The 20,360-nt window shown below is 54.2% G+C and overlaps 2 protein-coding genes across 3 annotated transcripts in view; one reads left to right on the top strand and one right to left on the bottom strand.

The window, feature by feature from the left end:
- Positions 1-12,257: 12,257 nt before the first annotated feature.
- Iscu (iron-sulfur cluster assembly enzyme) lies at positions 12,258-17,786 on the bottom strand. Its single transcript, XM_021186890.1, has 5 exons — positions 17,617-17,786; positions 16,252-16,365; positions 15,290-15,400; positions 13,549-13,627; positions 12,258-12,697 (listed from the first exon to the last, which is right to left on the bottom strand). The coding sequence occupies exons 1-5, from the start codon at positions 17,734-17,736 to the stop codon at positions 12,612-12,614; spliced, it is 510 nt and encodes a 169-aa protein (XP_021042549.1). The 5' UTR covers positions 17,737-17,786; the 3' UTR covers positions 12,258-12,611.
- Positions 17,787-18,101: 315 nt separating this feature from the next.
- Sart3 (spliceosome associated factor 3, U4/U6 recycling protein) overlaps positions 18,102-20,360 on the top strand; it is a 30,966-nt gene continuing 28,707 nt past the window's right edge. For both annotated transcript variants that reach the window (XM_021222711.2, XM_029533692.1), the window contains exon 1: positions 18,102-19,181. In XM_021222711.2, the coding sequence (XP_021078370.1) occupies positions 18,876-19,181 (306 nt within the window). In that variant the 5' untranslated portion in view covers positions 18,102-18,875. The remainder of the gene's footprint in view (positions 19,182-20,360) is intronic.

The raw sequence follows: 20,360 nt of genomic DNA, 5'->3' as shown, positions 1-20,360 counted from the left end.
GAGAGAGAGAGAGAGAGAGAGAGAGAGAGAGAGAGAGAGAGAGAAGAGCACTGGGAGAGCTGTCTTTTTATACCCCAGGCCATCCCGACATGGGGAATGGCTGATGAGCCAACAGTGCACGCGCGTGTGTAAGGGGGAGAGAAGACAAACACCAGGCTCCACATAGCCACATCTAACCCTCACCACGGAGACCAGCAGCCCAGAGAGGGCAGCAACTTGCTCGAGGTCACGCAGCCCTCGAGAACTGCCTTTGAACACAGGTCTGTCTGCAGCACTGTGGGGACTGGCTGACTTATTTTAGAACATGTCAGGTTTTTATTTATTTTTATTTTTAAATGTGATTTATGTTGTTTTGGCAGGGTTGTGCTTTGTGGCCCAGTTCTGCCCCCTGATCTTTTGCTTCAGCATTGGTGGGGAAGGGGGTGCGTGTGAGTGAGCGTCACTTCCTCCCTTTCTTCTGCTTTCCTTCCTCTGTGCTGGCTGCGGGGCAGGCCAGCCTCTGGCCCCTGGCCTCATCACTGCCTCTCTATCTGTCAAGGGCTGGCAGGATGGGGTTCAACTCCCAGCACCCACGTGGTGGCGCATCCATCCGTAGCTCCAGTTCCAGAGACTTGGCGTTCTCTTCTGACTTTCAAGGGATCCTGTGCACACACGTGCACATCAGTCACACATAAAATAAGTAAATGAATAGATATTTTATCTTATTCTCCCCTTCCTTTGTTTCTTTTAAGATAGGGTTGCATCATGTAGCACTGGCTCCCTGGACCAGGTTAGCCCCTGCCTTTCAAATGCTGAGATTAAAGGTTGTGTGCCATCATACCTGCCTAATAAAAACGTTTTTAAAAGAATCACCTAGGGTTCCTCCGGCTGTTCTGGAAATAGATCAGGTTGATCTAAAGCAACCCCTTAATCTCTTTTATGTAAGTGGGCATTTGGCTGCGTGCATATGTGTGAACCCTGCGTGTGAACTATGCGTGTCACTGGTGTGGCTGGACCCAGAAGACGGCATTAGATCCTTTGGAACTGGCATTATAGATGGTTGTGAGCTGCCATGTAGGAGCTGGGATTTGAACCAGGGTCCCCTGGAAGAACAGCCAGCGCTCTAAACTGCTGAGCCATCTCTCCATTCCGTTCTTTAGAGTAAGTACACTTGGCCACGTGAGGCCCAGGTGGGAGCTGGGCAGACCTTGTGCTGGTTCTGCTTTGGAGAAAGGATGGGCCTCCGCTGAAGTGGAACAGGGGTTTGCCCCTCTTTCAGGAGGTTTTAATTTCAAGATTTCTCCGGCTGCTCAGAAATAGCAAGCAGGGTGTGGGGGTAGGGGACTTGGCGCCAGCTCTGGGCCCTGGAGATCCTTTACAGCTGTCCCCCCCACTCTTGAGGGTGGGATGGGGGGCAGGGTTTATGGTAGCAGCTGCACAGTGAAAAATAGCCAAGCTCGTAAACCGGCCTTCCCAGGAACCCTGGTGCCAGAGGTGCCTGTGCTGACTGTCTGGTCCTCCCTGGAAGGATGTGGGGTGGGGAGAGGGTGGGGGTGGGGGGAGAGGGTGGGATGGGGTGGGACAGGGGCTTCTCTCTCAGGGCTTCAAGATCCTCCCTCAATCAAGGGAACTGGAGTGGGGCAGGGGCTTAAGCTAGGTGGTAGAAGGCAGGGGATGTAGTAGGACCTGGGCTTCGGCTGTTGCCAGGCCTCCTCCTCCTTCCCAGAGTGAGGTGGGGCTTGTGAGTGTATGCATGGATGGGGGAGGGGGATGGCACAGTGACAGGAACACAGGGTTGGGATCTCAATGCTGTCTCCCAGCTGTATGTCTTTGGGCAAGTCACTTGACCCCTCTGGGCTGCAATGGGCCTGTCTGGAATGGGAGCGATGGCCCAGGTGGGAACTGAGTCTCTTCAGGGATCCGGCCTCCTGAGGGCGCTTGGTTGTGATGGGTGGGGTGGGGGGAAGGCTGCCCCTCTTCTCTGAGGTACCTTTAGAGGTTCTGGGGCCTGAATTAAGTGAGACTCTTAAAGCAGCTCCTCCTTGGGGCAGCCAAAGGGTCCTGGGGGCTGGGGCGTCAGAGCTGAGGCTGCCATCCTGGCAGTGCAGAGACCCTATACATGGGGGTGGGGGTGAGAGACTGGCCGAGCAAAGACTGGCCCTCTGGTCCGCACATCCTCGGGTGAGTGTGGAGCGTTCAATGAGGTCAAGGGTCACCGCTCAGCTGTTTCTTGTCTCTCCTTGGGGATGAGGTGACCCTGGCCAGTGCTTGAATGTTGTCTGGGTCAGCAGCTGGAGCCATGTCTGGCCATAGGGATGGGGGGAGACCTTGCCCCACTGGGCCAGGTGCCAAGCTGTTTGTAGGGGAGTTAAGGGACCCTGGGGTTAGTTTTCAGGGAACCTGGGTTGTGTTCCTTCCTCTATAGGAGTCTGGGAGGGGACAACCTCTGGGCACAGTTGGGGGGAGGGTGTGAGGTGTCTGCCGCAGGTCCCCAAGGACCTGGGTTAAATCTCAGAGTTTAATCCACGCCCTGACCTAAGCAGTTCGTGCCCTTGGCTTGGAGCCTCTGGATGCCACGCCTGTGAGTCTGCAGGCTCTGCCGGGCTGGGAGGCTCAGCCTGGAACCTTCAGGGGGATATTTTTTGTGCCTGTTACTACTTGCAGCAATGGAGGCTCTCATGGGGGTTCTGTGGGACCCCCGGGCTTTGTGACTTTTCCTTCCAACCCTGCTAATCAGGAGTGTGGCACTCCTTTGAAAGCCGGGCCCATAGATGGGGTGTTGGGGACAGGTTGGATATTCCCCGTACCTCTTCCTGGGTAAGTTGTGCTTGAAGCTCCAGGCCTCCAGCTTCCTAGCTCTGTCTCACTTTAGAATTTCCACCCCTTCTTGGGCGCCCCCGCAGACCAGGACCGCCTTTTGTTTGTTTAGAGACAGGGTGCAGCTCAGGGCAGCCTCAAGCTCTGGATCCTCCTGCCTCAGCCTCTTCCGTGCTGGGATAATGCTCTTCCTTGTGCACTCAACTTCTCACAAAGCTGAGAGAAGCACTGAGGTCACTGACCTTCTGCCAAGGAAAGACCCAGAAGCTCAGAGAAATGAAGTCACCTGCCCAAAGTCACACAGCCAGAAAGTGTCTGAATCAAGCTTTGACTCGTGGATGGTTGAATTCTACTGTCAGTTTCCTGCACTTACTCCAGTGGTTTAAGTAAAATGAGTTAGTGAATGAACAGGCAGATGAGTGAATGAGTGGGTCAATGGATGAATGGATGGATGAGTGAATGAATGGGTGAAAGAATGGGTGGATGGCTGAATGAATGAACAGATGGATAGCTGAATGGCTGAATGAATAAATGAAAGGGTGAATGGCTGAATGGGTGGATGGCTGAATTGGTGAGTGAATGAATGAATCTCTGAGTGGGTGAATGGCTGAATGGATGAGTGCTTTGAGGGGAGGAACCCAAAGCCCGTGAGTTCAGACTTCCTCAGGACCCCGGGCAGCCTGTGGTAACTTCACTGTTTGTCTCTTGTGGTTTGCCAGAGTGTCTTCAAAGGCTCTGACTGGAGCTGGCTTCTCACCAGGCTCTTCCTGTCTGTCTGCTCACATGATGCAGCTGCCCTCGGGCCCCTAACCTCCAGGGGCACCCATGTGGCAGAGTGGTGCGTGGCAGCCTAGTACCTTGCATGGCCACCCACCTTCCTCTTATGGTAGGGAAACTGCTGAGTGGCCTACTCCAGGGGGCCAGTGAGGGATGAAACCTGAGTTGGACCCCGGGTGCAGCGTGTGGGTGAGAGTCCAGGACTCTGGAGCCCAGCCTTCTGCCCTGAGGGTTTCCAGAGATCTATGATGGAGGTGGGTCCTTGGGTAGGTCCTGGGAGGAAGGGTAGGCCTCTGCCCCTTGCGTGGCTGGGCCCTCTGGATCAAGTCAAGTACCCTTTTTGGACCTCAGCTGCGTCTCTGACTTAGGGGAGAATGAAGATTGCTCTGGATTTAGCCAGGGATCGTCCCAAGTGCTCCCCCCCACCGACCCATTTCCACATGAGACGTTGTTAAGTTGGGGCTGAGGGCTGCTATAGGCACTCTTTGCTAAGCAAAATCATGCAGCCCTTCCATGAGAAGTTGTCTCCATCTTCTGGAATCCATGGGCGAGAGACCAAACCACTTCCGTCTCCCTCTCCAAGCTCCCACCTCCCCCAGTTGCCTAAGCAACTTTCTCCACTATCCAACAACCCTGAACGCTGGGGACTGGGGACGTCCTTATCCTGTCTAGCCCAAGGTTGAGCATCTCAACCCCAAGGGCTGATTTCCTCACGGCCCAGTCTATGCAGAACTGTGTTGGAGACCTACCTGACCCAGCATCTGGGACAGACCACCCGGGGTTTTGTCTCTCCCATGACTCTCAGCGCATGCTGCCTGGGCCTCGTTCTCTGTACATCTGATTGGTGGGAGGCAGTCAATCCTCCTGGAAGGCATCGGTGAGAATCGGAAAGTCTTTTCTAGAAATGTGTTCAGAAATGCCCATGTGTCCGCACCGGGGTGCACACTCTAGACCGGCTGTGTTTGCATTTTTAGAATGACTGAGAACAGGGAAACGGGAGTGGCAGAGAAATGATAACTTCAACCAGGTCCGGTTGAGGACTGGACTCTGATCCCCCTCCTTGCCTTGTCTAGCTTTCAACCTGCCCCCTGCAGCTCGCCAGCTTCAAGCCCTCCCTCCATGTCGCGAAGGGTGCTCTTCTGAGCCTCCCACCTTCATTCATCCCATGAGTCCTGGGGTTACAGGCATGAGCTGCAAACACTGGGTTCTGTGCGATGCTGGGGATGGAACCCAAGGCTTCACGCATGCCAAACAAGAACCCTACAGAGTGAGCTACAGCCCCAGCCTAGAAACTGATTCTCCAGTAAAGATATTCAGAGCGCTTTGTGTCTGGCTCTCTGGTTGGAACAGAAACACAGTCTTTATTTCACACAAATGGTTATATGTAAGAAACTGCCACGAGGTAGGGTTTGGTTGAGTTCATTTTTTGTTTTGTTTTTAACTTTTTGTTTGTTTATTTGTTTGTTTTTTTCGAGACAGGGTTTCTCTGTGTAGCCCTGGCTGTCCTGGAACTCACTCTGTAGACCAGGCTGGCCTCGAACTCAGAAATCCACCTACCTCTGCTTCCCGAGGGCTGGGATTAAAGGCGTGCGCCACCACTGTCCTGCCCTTGTTTTGTTTTTAAGAGATTTATTTATTTTATGTATACAAGTACACTGTAACTGTCTTCAGACACCCCAGAAGAGGACATCGGATCCCATTACAGATGGTTGTGAGCCACCCTGTGGTTGCTGGGATTTGAACTCAGGACCGCTGGAAGAGCAGCCATTGCCCTTAACCGCTGAGCCATCTCTCCAGCCCCTTGTTTTGTTTTTTCGAGACAGGGTTTCTCTGCATAGCCCTGGCTGTTCTGGAACTCACTCTGTATACCAGGCTGGCCTCGAACTCAGAGATCCGCCTGCCTCAGAGGTTGAGGTCATTTTATGACAAGAACATTCGAGATTTTCTTTCTCCCCTCTGAGGCAGCACCACAGGGCATCCAGCTGGCGCTCAGGGAAGACAATGTGGCTCTAGGACCAGAGGGGCTATCTGTCTGTGGGGGTGGATTCAGACTTCTCCTGTCCTGAGCTGTAGGTGACCATGGGTGGGCATGTGTCTTGGAGTGTGTGGGAGGGTCTGTGATAGTCAAGCTACAGGCCCCTGTGGTGCGTGTGTAATGGAAAAGGTGGAGGAGATGGTGGGGGAGGGGAGGAGTGACAGTAGTCCTGGGTTTGGGGGATGTGTGGTACCCTGGAGGATGGCAGAGAAGGTGATGCTGGCGATTGTAATGTTTGTATGGTCGGCTGGTGATGGGTAGAGGTGAGAGGCCATGATGGCCTTCACGGTAGCGATGGGTGTACTTCTGAGTGTACATGTTTCAGTGTTTTGCTCCGAGGAGGTATTATAGCGGGAACAGTGGAGCAGCCTCTATGTAAACGCTGGGGGCCTGGGCAGCCACAAAAGCATCTCCTGCATGAGGACCTAATTGAGGACTGCCTTGCAGACAATGTCAGCCAATCAGTTGCTGCTGTTTAAAAGAGATGCTTTCTTGGGACCAGTGGCGGCGCTGGTGGAGGATATTAAAGGAGCTTGCAGCAACGTCCAGAAGAGCTTGCTGTGGCGTTTCTTATCTACTCCCCCAGTCTGTGTTGTTGACTCCGCACCACCTCACCTCCAACCCCAAGAGCAGGTAGGGTCAGGCGGAGAGCTGTTCAGGGCACCGGGCAACCAGGTGTCAACTGTTGTTTATAGCAAATGACCTTTTCAGAGATAAGGATACTTCTTTCTACTGGTAGATTGCTAAGATTTCGTGTCACCGGTGGCCACTGTCTTAGGGTCACTGTGGCTGTGACCAATCACCATGTCCACCAGGTCCACACTGCTGCTCATCACCAAAAGCAGTGAGGGCAGGAACTCAAGCAGGGCAGGATCCTGGAGGCAGGAGCTGATGCAGAGGCCATGGAGGGGCGCTGCTTACTGGCTTGCTCCCCATGGCTTGCTCAGCCTGCTTTCTTATAGACCCCAGGACCACCGCCCCAGAGGTGGCGGCACCCGCATGTGGGTGGGGGGCGGGGCCCGGGGCGGGGCCCTCCCCATCAATCGCTGGGACTTGGTATGGCCCCGCCCACTGTGGGCAGGACTCTCTCTCATCAATCACTAATTGAGAAAATGCTCTGCAGCTGGATCTCATGGAGGCATTTTCTCAGTTGAGGCTCCCTCCTGTCTGATGACACTAGCTTGTATCAAGTTGACAGAAAACCAGCCAGGACAGCCACTGAAGTTTAGCAAATGCTTTCCAGTCTCTACTGGAACACAGCTCTCCCTCACCGCGGGAGGCTGGGTCGACAAATCTTCAGTAAGCAGGAAAGATGGGGCTTTGTGAGAAGCACAGACCCTTCTCCTGCCGCCTTGGCTGAAGTCTCCCTGAAGTGCTGACCCTGCAGAGCTGGGAGCTGGGCCCAACAGGCAGATCCGTCCCAGGGACAGCATCCCCTGCTCGCCTGCTGGCTCAGCACTTTCTCCGCACACTTCTGGGGGCTGTTTCCTCCTGCTGGCGGGATCCCCAGGGGGATGGGACTTCCCCCTGAGTTGTTCCAGACACAGCTCGGGACATTCTGAGGCCGGGTAAAAATGCCAGTGGCAGACAGGCAGGAGGGGGGCTTGATGTCCTGACTTCTTACCCGCCTCCACTTGCGGCTGGGGTAGGGGAGAAATGCTTTGCGAGGTTGGGGGGAGGGGAGAAGTTGTTCTAGGCAGAGTCGCGGATGAATCACGCGCTGGCCCGCACTGGATATTGGCTAAAATGAGGAGTTTTCCGAATCCGTGGAATCTTTTTGTTTGAGCTGGAAGGAAATATGGTTCATGGGATCCAACTACCTCATTCTGTAGACAGAGCGACCGCAAGCAAGCAGAGAAAGTTGCCCACGAGTTAGGGGCAAGCTCTGCCTCCTGGCCCTCCCGGGCCCTGACTGTGGATGGGGTGTGAAGGACGGTGACAGAGAGGGCCTGTGTTGGCATCAGGGATGTCTTGCTCTCTCTGAGCAAGAGACAAATTTAGAGGGACTGTGTCACATGAGCAGTGGCTGCTGGGAGCCCTTCTGGTGCCAAGGTGGCGCTCAGATGACATTTAGGTGAGACCCATTTGAGGGGGCCAGTAGTCTTGGGGAGCACTAGGGGACATGGTTCCTGGCACTGGGGTGGTGCTGGACACTCTCCCTGTGCCCTGTACCGGAAACCAGTCCTGTAGCGTTACCCAAATGAGCTGAGCAAAAGGGGTCTCATGGAGGTTTTCACTTAGCATAGGCCCAGGCTATCCCCCTAGGGACCTAGCTTAGGCTAGACCAAAACCAGAGAGACACATAATGCCCTCCACTTGGCTCCCCTGGAGATGGGGGTGGGGTTGGGGGTGAGGTGGGGTGGGGGAGGGGAAGCTTGGGAGGAGGCCCACTTCACCCCCTGACAGGGAGTGCTCTTGGGGGACCCTGCTGTTGTGGGAAAGGGAGCAGAAGCCCAGAGCTGAAGGACCCGTGGGGCGGAGCAAGATGTTCTCAGCGAGACCTTTTACCCCTGGACAGCAAGTTTGGAAGATGCTCGGGATTCCAGCAGCTTAGTCATCGGGCATCTTATCGCCTCTGCGTGTGAACTAGAATTCTCCGGAGAAGAAGGCAACGGTGTGAGGGGTGGAGGGACTGTTGGAGACTCAGGTCCTGATGCAGGACAGCATGAGGAACGGCAGGCCTAGAGCACCCGGCCAGGGGGACTGAGGCCTTGGGTGCCCCATGCCTGTCTCTCTTCTCTGCCCCAGGCTCTGCATTCTTACTCCACTGCCCGAGGTGTGGGCAGAGCCCAGGAGTAGCCTCAAGTGAACGCCGGCTTGTGGCATTCACTGGAGAGTCTCTTTCTGGGGAAAATGGGTCTGTAATAATGGTGGTGATAGTGATGGTGGGGATGGGGAGGGGGATAATGGGGAGGGGGATGATGGTGGTGCTGATGAGATGGGTGTTGATGATGCCGTTGGTAGGGACTTCAGTGATAATGACTGTCTTGGTTAGATTTTTTTTTTTTTTTTTGCCAATTTGACACAAGCTAGAGTTATCTGAGAAGGGAGAACCACAATTGAGAAAATGCCTCTGAAGGATGGGCCTGTAGGGTGTGGTGGCTCACACCATTAACCCCAGCACTCAAGAGGCAGAAGCAGAGGCAGAGGGATCTCTGTGAGTTTGAAGCTAGCTTGATCTACATAGCATGTTCCAGAATAGCCAGGGCTACATGGTGGTACCCTGTCTCAAAAAAAAAAAAAAAAAAAAAAAAGCCAAAGGCTGTGGGGCATTTCCTCATTAGTGATTGATGGGGAAAGGCCCCACCCATTGTGGGTGGAGCCAACCCATTGCGGGCGGGGCCATCCCTAGGCTGGTAAGCAGCGCCCCTCCATGGCCTCCGCCACAGCTCCTGCCTCCAGGTTCCTGCCCTGACCTGGAAGAGTAAGAGGAAGAACCCTTTCCTCCCCAAGTGGCTTTTGGCCACGGTGTTTGTCACAGTACTAGAAACTCAAAGACAGGGGTGATGGTGATGACGGTAACAGTGGGGTGCTTGTATCAGCGTTTGGCCTGTCCTAACAGAGTACCGCAGACTCCTGTGGCTTCCACAACAGAACCTGATAGAGGTGGGACAGCCCACGCATGGTCCAGGCTCCTGTGCGGGGTCAGTTTCTGATGCAGAATCTTCCCTCGAGTGTAGATAGTCACACTGCTTTTCCTCTGAGTGTGGAGAGAGGCGGCTTCTTATAAGTCCACCACCCCTGTTGGAATAGGCTCACGTTTGTACGACTGTTTAACTTTAATTGCCCGTCAAGATTGTCTCCAGAGACCGTTGCTTTGGAGGGAAGCAGTGGATTTGAGGGCATGCTGTGTAGTAGGGCGGATGCCAGCCACGGTGTGTGTTGACAGTGCTGGCGATGCTGGTGCCTAATACCAGTGCTTGCTAGATGCCTGGTGCTGTGGAAATTTCCACCTTATGTGGAATGAACCCTCACAATTGTACCTTAGGAGCCAGTATTGGCCCAGCCTCCCAGTGAGGGTCAAGAGGCTCAGTGAGGTTAACCATCCTTAAGTATCTGTTGTAGACAGAACATGGTATTGTTAGGGTCAGAATTCAGGCCTTTGGATTTTCTTCCAAAGCTGTTAAAGTCCCATGGCCCTGCTCACAGGCCGGAGGGCGGAGGGCTGTGGAGCGTGCTTGTGCTTGGGCAGAGTAAGGTCCAGCCCATTTCCCCACTCGGGCTTCCTGTGACCCCACTGGTCAGAGACCGTGGGGCAGCATGGGAGGGTCCAGAAACCGCTGTGCACCAGCAGCTCCAGGGTAGTGAAGGTGTTCCTCTCCTCGACTCCTGGGAGTTAGGTTTCCGTGAAGTGAGGCCAGGGGCGGAGGTGGGTAGAGGTTCCAGACAGCTGGGCAGCAGTGGGGGCAGTGGGGGCGGTGTTTAGCCCGGTGGTAGGCAGGCCGACTGTGGCGGAGTGTGACAGACGTTACTGGGTGTTGCTACATGGGTGTTGATGGGAGGAGAATCTATGTAGTACTGTGGAATACTGTTAGTACTGTGGAATACTGTGTAGTACTACATACTGCTGTGTAGTACTATGTAGTACAGGAGTACTATATAGTACCCGGTAGTACTGTGTAGTGCTGTGCAGCACTGTATAATACTGAAGTAGTGTATCGTACTGTGAAGCACTGTGTAGTAGTACTGTGGATTACTGTAGTAGCCAGTAGAACTGTGTGGTGCTATGCAGCACTGTGTAGGACTGGAGTACTCTGTAGTACTGGAGTACTGTGCAGCACTGTTTAGTACTGTATAATACAGGAGTACTATGGAGTGCTGTAGTACTGTGTAGTACTATGCAGTATTGTGTAGTACTGTGCAACACTGTATACTACTGGGGTGCTGTGTAGTACTGTACAACACTGTGTAGTACTGGAGTACTGTGCAGTACTATGTAGTTCCAGGCTAACAAGACCAGAGGCTGGAAACCTTGAGGTCATGCTCTCACAAAAGATGACTAATGGTTGTCATGGGAATGTCAGTCGCTATGAGCAGTGGCAGGGTGAACCACACCAGTGTTCAGCTACGGTCACAGCCTAGGTCCCGCCTGTGCCGACTCCTGACTGGAGGGTTCATGACCCTACCTTTCACCTGTGTCTTTGTTAAATTCCTAGCACTTAGCTTTCTCTCTACTAAGCATCTAGCTACGGTGCCTGGTGTGTGGCATACCGAGGTGTCAGCCATTCAGTGGCGATTCCTTGGGTGACAGTCATGACACACGAGACCTAATGTGTCTTCCTGTGGGGTTCAAGGTGAAGCCTCTGATGTCCTCAGAGCCACAGTGATTGCCAGGAAGGACAGGGCACAAGGGTAGGCTCAGGGCCACTCAGCCTGGGCCAGCTGATGTGTTTAAAGGTGCAGCTCTCCTAGGGACTGCCAGCAAAGGAGAAAATTTGAGGGACCTCGGAGATTCATCTTTTGCCTTTTAAAACCAATCAATCATGTGATCCACCCATGGTGGTGCATGTTTGTAATGACACACTCAGGAGGCCAAGGCAAGGAGACTTTGAGGCAAAAAAACAAGATTCCCCCAGGCCCCCATAGCAGCCACTACATGTAAGAGTTCCTTTAGTGTTCTGAGACACACATGGAGACTGTGAGAAACCCCCTTAGCTCAGTGAGGAGTACTTGGGGCCCAAATTGACTGCAGAGTAAACTTATACAAAGTTACAGAAATTGGACCTGTTTGTGGGCTGCACCCCTTATTCTCAGGGTTGGGCTGTGCTGGCAACTTGATGTGTGGAATTCAGAAGTGTCTCATTTTAAAATCACAAATAGGGGTGGGAACTGTGGCATTGCCACGAGGAAGGGACCAAGTTGCACAGCCACAACACGCCCTTCAGGACAATTTGACATGGCTCCACCCAGGGGCTAATTTGAGATTCTGATGGGTTCTGGCCTGTGGTCTCCTCCCAACTGCGGGGGAAGTGGCCTTTGAAGTTCTGAGCCCTTCTTCAGAACCCAGAATATTTTAAAATAAAGGATGATTTAAGAGTCAACATGCGTATGCTGGGACACAAAGCCATCAGAAAAGAGCTTGCTTTTGAAGTTCGCTGTATCTTCCAATGCCAAGACTGGAAGACAGTGCCCTTCCCTGAGCTACACAACTGGGCAGGGCAGGAGCGGCTGTACTTGGAACAAACTGAGGGCTACTGCAGTGCGTGTCCTCGGTTCGGCTGGACGTGAGAAACGCACGCTCACACGGGGCAGTGAGCCTCTTCAGTTGGTTTCAGTTCATTGTCCACCACACAGAGCCTGGGCCTCGGGAGGCTAGAACTGTCAAGAGTGAGGCTGGAGCCCTGGGCCTAGAGTCCAACGGTGTCATCTCCTGAGGTTTTTCCTGCTTGGCCCATGGGGTTGGGCGCGGCGGCCAGCTTCTGGGGTTATTTTCTTTCACCAACCAGTGGATTACAGCAGGCCCCTCAAAGTTCTTGTGGACTGACCATACTTCCCACAGGGAAGAGGTCTGTGTCTCTTCCAGCCTTTCGAAAGCAGCCAAGTGGCCGTTGCTGTCACCCACCGCAGTCTGGCTTTTGAGAACCCCGAGGCGCTCTGGCTGCAGTAGGGGTGTGTGAGGGAGTCGAGAATCAGGTTCAGTACAGAAAACCATTGTCTCACATTTTTATTATAATATATATATGCAGATCTGCTAAATACTCAGTAATAGATCCTATCAGATAGCCAGCATAAGGCGCTCTGCTGGCAATCTACCTCAGGTCAGGTACAATTCCTTGTCACTCTCCAGAGCTTAAGACTTTGGTGCTGATTTCAGTCCCAGGCCACAAACTAAATCAAGACACTAACTGCACTAAGGACACACGTGAGCTGAAAGGAACACAGGATCAGGCGTAATCAAGGGCACATTTTGTGCAAATGGTGAATAGTGTGCGTTTTGCGTAGCTTCTTTGATGTGCAGGGTGGCAGGAAGCAACTGCTGTGACCGGTGTTGTGTCTCCAGGGTTCACTGCTTCTCTGGCTCTTCCTTCTTGGACTCTTGTTTCAGTTTGTAGTCAGCCAGGGCAGCCTTGATGGCGTCTTCTGCCAGCACTGGAAGGCATGGAAGGGTAGAGAGCTTCAATGTCTGACACCGGAGGGATGGTCTTTATTACATCTTACACACATGCAGCATTGTATATTTGTATGTCGGTATAAATACGTATCTATTTAGAATATCTATGCTTGTGCTTGCTGAGTGGCTGAATGTGCCTGGGCACGTGTGGTGGTCACGGGACAGCTCTGGGGAGTGGGTTTAGAAGTTCTAACTCAGGCTTGGTGGCAAGCTCTTACTTGGGCCATCTCCCTGGCCTGAGAGGGGCTTAAGGAGGAGAACCTTTTTAAGGTGGAGTGTACTAGAGTCAGGAAGACCCGAGTGTGCTACCTGCACACCTTTCTGGCTGGGACAGTGAGGGCACTGCGGAGAGTACCTGGTACCTGGCAGGGCCACAACAGGGATCAGGTCCCAGAAAGTGCGGGCTGGTGGTCACAGTGCTGGCAGTGGTCTGCACGCCTCCTGCCGCAGCCCCACACTGGAAGGCTAGTACTGAGGGGATACTGAGGGTGAGGCTATGGGGGCAGCAGAAGCTGAGAGCAGGAAGGGGGCAGAAAGCCGAGCATGTCAGGGTGACATCTCACTCCTGCTTTCTGGGGGGAGGCTTAGGAGGGTGGGAAGGCATCGGATCTGACCGCAGGCTCCGATAGGCTCCTGTGGGGCAGTGCAGTGGGTAGTGCACCGTGGCCTCAGGCACTGCAGACACACTCAGAGACAGCAAAGGCAGACTGGGGAAGTGCAGAGCACAGGGTTGGGGAAGAGCTGCCTGTCTCAGCGGCCCTGCCACCGTGGGGTGGGAACAGCAGACTCTGAACAGATCCAAGCTGCCTGGCAGGCGGGGCAGACTCACTGGAGCAGTGCAGTTTCACAGGCGGCAGGCAGAGCTCCTTGGCGATGTCGGTGTTTTTGATGGTCAGGGCTTCTTCCACCTGAAGTGTGTGGGGGGGAAAGTACAGTTTTGGTGAACTTGACCTCACTGAGGGTGGGCAGAACACGCCTCAGGATAGGCTGTCTGAGGAAACTCCTGCTACATAATTAACTCAACATAATTCCTGGGCAGGACTGCCACTGTGTACCAAGGGATCTCTAGTCTGGGACACACACCCGGGCTTCCTGGCTGGGTAAGCAGGAACGAGAATGCTCCCTGCCCACTGAAGGCAGGCATCGCTGCCCACTGAAGGCAGGCATTGCCTAGGCTGCTGGGCAGCATCTGCCTGAGGATGCCTGGGTCTGAGAGCTCTGAGGGATGAAGAGAGACAGAGGCATGCTTATGTATTAAGGAAAGCCAGTCTCCCTCAGACAGGAGACCTCAAGGTCAGAGAAAGGGTCCTCCTACTGTCTGACCATAGTTTAGAGCCTGAAATGCCAGGTCCCAGGAGCATGTGCCCAGTCTCACTTCCCCTTTCTCCAAGGCTAGTTCTTTTTTTTTTTTTTTTCTGAGACAGGGTTTCTGTGTAGCCCCGGCTGTCCTGGAGCTCACTCTGTAGACCAGGCTGGCCTCGAACTCAGAAATCCCCGTCTCTGCCTCCCGAGTGCTGGGATTAAAGGCGTGCGCCACCTCGCCCGGCTTCCAAGGCTAGTTCTTAACCAACTTCATTTGAGCCATTTTCCCCCAGAGCAAGCAGGTGTGGGTCTCCCTGGCCCCCAGGAGCTCAGGCCAGAATGCCTGGATCCTTTCGAGCAGGTGGCTCTGTTAGAGAGCTGGCTGGTATTGTGAGCATGCCAATCCAGGACTGGGCCCCGTGAAGGTGCACACTGCTCTTAAGACAGGGGCCCATGCAGTCTGGGGTGATCTTTCAATTGCTAAGTAGCTGAGGGGGATCATCCCACCCCCAAGCCTCCTGTCCCTTCCTTGTATGAGCTGGGATCACGGGCTTGTGTGCCCTGTGCCACCACGCCATGCTGGCGTGGGTGGTTTCATAGCTGCTGGATCTCAGCAGTTTCAGCTCTTACAGATTTTGATTTCTAACTCCTCCCTCGGATGTGGCTGTTTCTGCCTTCCTGTGCGTACCTGTCTGGACTCCTACTTGAAGCAGGAGATGGGATAAAACAGTGAATACTGCATAGCAGCTCTCAAGGGACCTTGGTGACCTTAGGGACATCAGGGAAAGCCCAAGACCGCCTTTCAGTTCTGCAGCTGGGCAGCCTGGTGCTGATCCTCATCTACTGAACCGACAACCAGGGACAGCAGCGACTGACACGTCACCTCAAGCAACAAGATGGTCCTGAACTCCCAGAGTGAGGAATGTAACCAGGGCTTAAAAGCTGGCTTTTTTCTTTCCTTTTGCTTTCTTTTTTTTTTTTTGGTTTTTCGAGACAGAGTTTCTCTGTGTAGCTCTGGCTATCCTGGAACTCACTTTGTAGACCAGGGTGGCCTTGAACTCAGAAATCCGCCTGCCTCTGCCTCCCGAGTGCTAGGATTAAAGGCGTGCGCCACCACCGCCCGGCTCCATGTTTTTTTTTTGTTGTTGTTGAGACAGGTCTTGTTACGTATCCCGTGCTGGCCTAGAACTCACAGAGCTCCTTCTGCCTCTGCTAGGCTCTACTGCTCCGGGATTAAATAGCTCTAGGACACCTGTGAGCGGCCTTACCGTTTTCCCCTTTACCCACTCCGTGGCTAAGGAGCTGGAGGCAATGGCAGAACCGCAGCCAAACGTTTTGAATCTGGCGTCCACAATCTTCCCCTTTTCATCCACCTGGATCTAGAAAAGAAACAGGAACTATGAGGCCACGGCTTGACACCTGCACTCGAGAGCCGGGACCTTCTGGGGGGAGGTCCACAGTGCGTGTTCCACATGAGCCTTGGCTTGTGTCCACTCCAGATGCTGTGACATCGTTCACTGTGATTTGTTTCACAGAGCTCGGTGACAGAGAGTGAAGCTTGGGGCCCTCACAGGCCCAGCTGACACTGGGGCAGGGAAATGGTGCCCCTCACCCCACTTGGTTGTTTTCAGCCCTAGCCTGCTGTATGTGAACTCCTGTTTTGCAGAGGTCTGTTTACAGCTGCTGCTGATTTTAGCACCTCAGGCGCTGAGAGAAAGACAGAGAGAGAGAGAGAGAGAGAGAGAGAGAGAGAGAGAGAGAGAAAGAAAGAGAGAACGAAAGAGCACCCGCAACCATGGCTCCATCAGTACCTTTCTCTCAGGCACCAACTATAATTAGCAGCTCTTATCTACTTGCTATGAAGGAGGCTGAGCTAAAGCTATGGCTGACTGAGGCACAGTCCGCCACCTCCCTCTGCCCCGCTTCCTTTTCCTGCAAAGGTCTGGTTAACACAATATTCCTTTTTCTCACTGGGAGCGCTAGCTCCTGGGGCCTTCACTTGGTCAGAACAGTCACAGAGCCTTTCGCTCGCTGGGCGAGAGCAGGATGTATGCTGACGGGTGAGGTGGGGGATGAAGTCATCTGTTTCAGAACGAGACGGAGTCTCTACCCTCACCATCCATGTCAGCCACGGATCCCTCCTCACAGAAATGCACAGACAGGACAAAATGCTCTGTGAGCAAATGTCTTGTCCGGGTGCAGGTGGTGACCCTTTTCGCCCAGCCAGTACCTGCAATTTCATGACGTCACCGCATGCCGGAGCCCCCACCAAGCCAGTTCCAACATTTTTAGATGTCTTGTCAAGGGACCCCACGTTCCGAGGGTTTTCATAATGATCCACAACCTGAAATGGCAGATCAACAGAAATCGCTACTGTCTTTACTCTCTCCCTCAGAGCAGCAATCTGTATGGGACAGAGGCGGGAGACCCATGTGTGACCCAAACCCTATCTCCTCCCCAACGACCTTTGTATCGGAGATACTGTCCAAGAAACTGGTGAAAACTCAGACACATCTTCCTTTGGGGGGGGGGGGGCTGTCAACCAGAAGCGATCCCTTGACGCACACACTGTACCAGATCTGGGCTCAAAGCACAACTTCTCTCTCTTTTTTTTTTTTTTAAATCAAACACAACACACAGAGAATTATGCACTTAAAAAAAAAAATCCCGAGAATAAAAACGGCCCCCAAAGGGAGAGTTCCCCAGAAGTTTCAAGGTCAGAGATGAGCCGGAGGTTGGGGAACGTTTGCTTCATTGGTGGCTGTAAACATAAACACAGCGCTCCCCTGGGGCAGGAGCGCCCCCTGGTGCCTTAAGGCTGCCAGCCCGTTAAGGTCCCGCAGCTACCATGTCAACAAAACAACCTTCCCTTTCGGGGTAGAAGGTTTTGGGCAAGAGAACCCAAGCCAGAACAGAACAAACAGCCGTTAACGTCAGAGACACACCAAGATTTAATAACCGAGCTTCCCCCCTCTAGTTACCAGGAGGCACCCTCATCTGCAGACTGAGTCTAAGTCCTGAGCCCCTAATCAAGGACTTTGAGGCGGGTAGGGACGGTCTTGTACAGCTGTGGTAGCCTTGTTTTTCGGAGTCTCCTGTCAAAAGGACTTTAACGTCCCCTAAAAGGGCGGGGGCCCGCAAGTTACCCTTCTCCTCCTATACTTTCTGCTCCCACATAACCGAGAACCGAAGTCTTAATGTTGGGCTAGGTGCCTGGCTGAGCTCGGGGCCATCGGCTCCTAAGAGAGGAAATAAATCGCCATCAGTGGTTTCTGTCCCTTGGTTGGACAGAGCGCTCCACGTACGGGGACTGCAGAAGACCCCTGACACGTCTGAGAGGAAGGAGGGGAGGGGACCAGTGACTCGCTCAAGGCCATCTGGCCAGGGCGATGGCTTAGCTGGTGAGGACGCTGGTGCTGTCGAGTGTGCGCGTGCGTGTGTGTGTGTGCTGCCCCTTGACCCCCGGCACGACATACCCGGACCCTCCCTTCTGGGCTGTCAGCCTTGGGACACTCGGAGTGGCGGCCGCGGGGGGGTCCTCGGTGCTGGTGATCTGCGCCACGGCGGCAACGCGCACCCCCTCGCCCGCCCGTACCTTCTTGTGGTAGAGCCTGGCCGGAGCCGACAGCTCCCGGGCGGGCAGGCGCGGGCTCCGCAGCAGCAGCGCCGACGCCGCCCGCCTCAGGCGGCCCGCTCCCGTGGCCGCCGCCGCCATCCCGCCGGCTTTAAGCTGCGTCGACCTCGGCGACGCCGGAGGGAAGGGCGCGCTCGCCTGACGTCACCGCAGCCCGGCGCTTGCGCTCTCCGTCCCAGGCGCGCTCGGTCACGCCCCCGTCTGACCACGCCCTCGAGGGGGCGTGGCCGGGGCGCCGAGCGGGAAGGTCCGAAGCGGCGTGGGGCTGGGATGGGCGTGGGGAGGCTCGGATTCAGGCGTGTTTGGGACTCGACCGTGCGTGCGTCCCATGCAGAGTCTTGCTCAGGCTGTGGCGTCCCTTTTCCTAACTAATTCCGAGGTAGCCGTTTCATCCAGGGAGCCAATGCATAGTCAGTGCACACTAGGTGTCACTAAGAGAAATCCTGGGAGCCAAACGGACGCGATTTCCGTCTCGCTAACCTTGCTGATGAAGGAGAAAGGCGGTGCAGAGGGAAACAGCCTTGCTTTCCCGACCTCGAGAACGAGGGGTATAAAAGAAACGAACCCCATCCCTCGACCCCCTACGTTTGCTTTACCACCATGCACGTCATTCCGAATCAATACTTTGTAATGTATTAGCCTTGACCATAAAAATCCACAAAAGTGACGGCGTTTAACACAACTCCGAGGTGTTACAAAAAAGGTGTTACAAAGGGGAGGGGGCTTTATTCGAGAGAAGAGACTTTTCTCATGAACGAGTGCATACGATCGCGGAGGAACTGCAATCTTGTCCGCACTTGAAGGTCGGCTGCAGGGAAAGCACCACGCACCGGAGCCGGCCGAGCCCTACAGAAGGTCTTTGGTCCAAAAAACGACGACTTTGACCTCCCTAACATGGCGTCTCGACCTTAACTACGGACATCACGCACGCACCGCTTCCGCTGTGGCCGCCACTTCCGGCCCGAAGACCCAACCGCGGTCCATGGTTGTAGCCGGACGCAGGTTGTGCTCGTGAGCCTTTCCTTCTGGCGGTGGCGTCTGGAGGCGGCCAAGGGTCGCATCCGCGGCGGACTCTCCGCGGCTTCCTGCGCCCTGAGGCCCTGCGCGACGCTACCGCTGGTGGCCGAGCGGAGTTCTGGTCAGGCGGACGCCGCGGACAGCCCGATGCTCGCCGGGCTTCGGCGGGCGAGGGAAGACCCGAGAGTCGCGGGCTGCGCAAGATGGCGACGGCGGCCGCATCCTCGGCGTCCGAGCCGGAGGTTGAGCCCCAGGCCCGGCCTGAGGCCGAGGGAGAAGAGGATGAGGCGAAGCCGGCCGGCGTGCAGCGGAAGGTGCCGTCCCGCGCTGGGGCGGCGGAGGCCAAGGGTCCCGGATGGGACCTGCAGCGGGAAGGCGCGAGCGAGAGCGACGGGGATGAGGAGGACGCCATGGCTTCCTCCGCCGAGAGCTCCGCCGGGGAGGACGAGTGGGACTACGACGAGGAGGAGGAGAAGAACCAGCTGGAGATCGAGCGGCTGGAGGAGCAGGTGGGCTGCCCGGCGGGCTCCCTGCCTCCTCTCGGCCCCCCAGGCCCGGCCCGGCCCGGCCCGCCCCTTCGGTCCTCCGTGGTTATGGAGATCGCTGAGGTCGCCGGGGTTGCCGTGAGCCACCGTGTGTCCCCGCGTCCTGGGCTTCCCAAAACGATTCCATTAAATAGTGTTTCATCCGGTTTCCCCGGGAAACGGAGGCTCGTGGAGGGGGCTCCCGTGCAAGGTGACACTGCACTGAGAGGGTTTATCTTTCTAAGCTAGATTCGGGGCTTTTACTCTTCTTTTTAAAAATTATTTTAAACTTGTGCTTGTATGCCTGCGTGGACACACGGTTGTCTTTTAAACCATGTGTGTTCCGGGGATTGAACTCTTGGTCATCAGGTGTGGCGGCAAGCGACGCTACCGGCATCTCTCCAGCCCGGGACTGTCACACTTAAATGGTTTAACTGTCTGATAGTCGTAGGGGAACTTATTTTTCTTTAAGGATAATGGTCAAAAGTGGTGTAGGACGGAAAAATGATCGCGACTGTACTAGAAGCGCAGAGGTTGAGGCTTTTGATCTGAAGGCTAAGGTCCGATTCCTTCTTTTCTTTTCTTTCTCTTTTCTTTTCTTTTCTTTTCTTTTCTTTTCTTTTCTTTTCTTTTCTTTTCTTTTCTTTTCTTTTCTTTTCTTTTCTTTTCTTTTTTCTTTTCTTTTCTTTTCCTTTCTTTTCTTTTCTTTTCTTTTCTTTTCTTTTCTTTCGGGGGCGGGCTTTCAGGCAGGCTTTCAGTATGTAGCTTTGGCTTCCTTGGAACTCATTATGTAGACCAGGTTGGCCTGGAGCGCACAGAGATCTGCCTGTCTCCGTCGCCCCTGCCAGTCGAGAGCCACCATATCCAGCCCCCCCAACTCCCTCTTATTTATTTTTAATTTACATGGATGAGTGTTTTGCCTGCCATGGGTGTGTGAGCAGAGACCAGAAGACAGCACCAGGTCTCCTTGAACTGCAGTTGCAATTATGGACTGTTCACAGGTGCTGTGTGGTTGCTGGGAATCAAACCTGGGTTCTCTGGAAGAGCAGCCAATGCTCCTAACTGCCGAGGCTGCATCCTTTTGGAATTCTGTAACAGCTCTAATATTCATGTGTCCTCTGATTTTTTTTTTTTTTTTACAGCTTTTGCTGTAGATTAGGAGCA

The sequence above is a fragment of the Mus pahari genome, chromosome 23 (genome assembly GCF_900095145.1).
Source record: "Mus pahari chromosome 23, PAHARI_EIJ_v1.1, whole genome shotgun sequence".
Lineage (NCBI taxonomy): Eukaryota > Metazoa > Chordata > Mammalia > Rodentia > Muridae > Mus > Mus pahari.
Note: the sequence above shows the minus strand (reverse complement) of the source record. Positions and strands in the feature narration are given on the sequence as shown.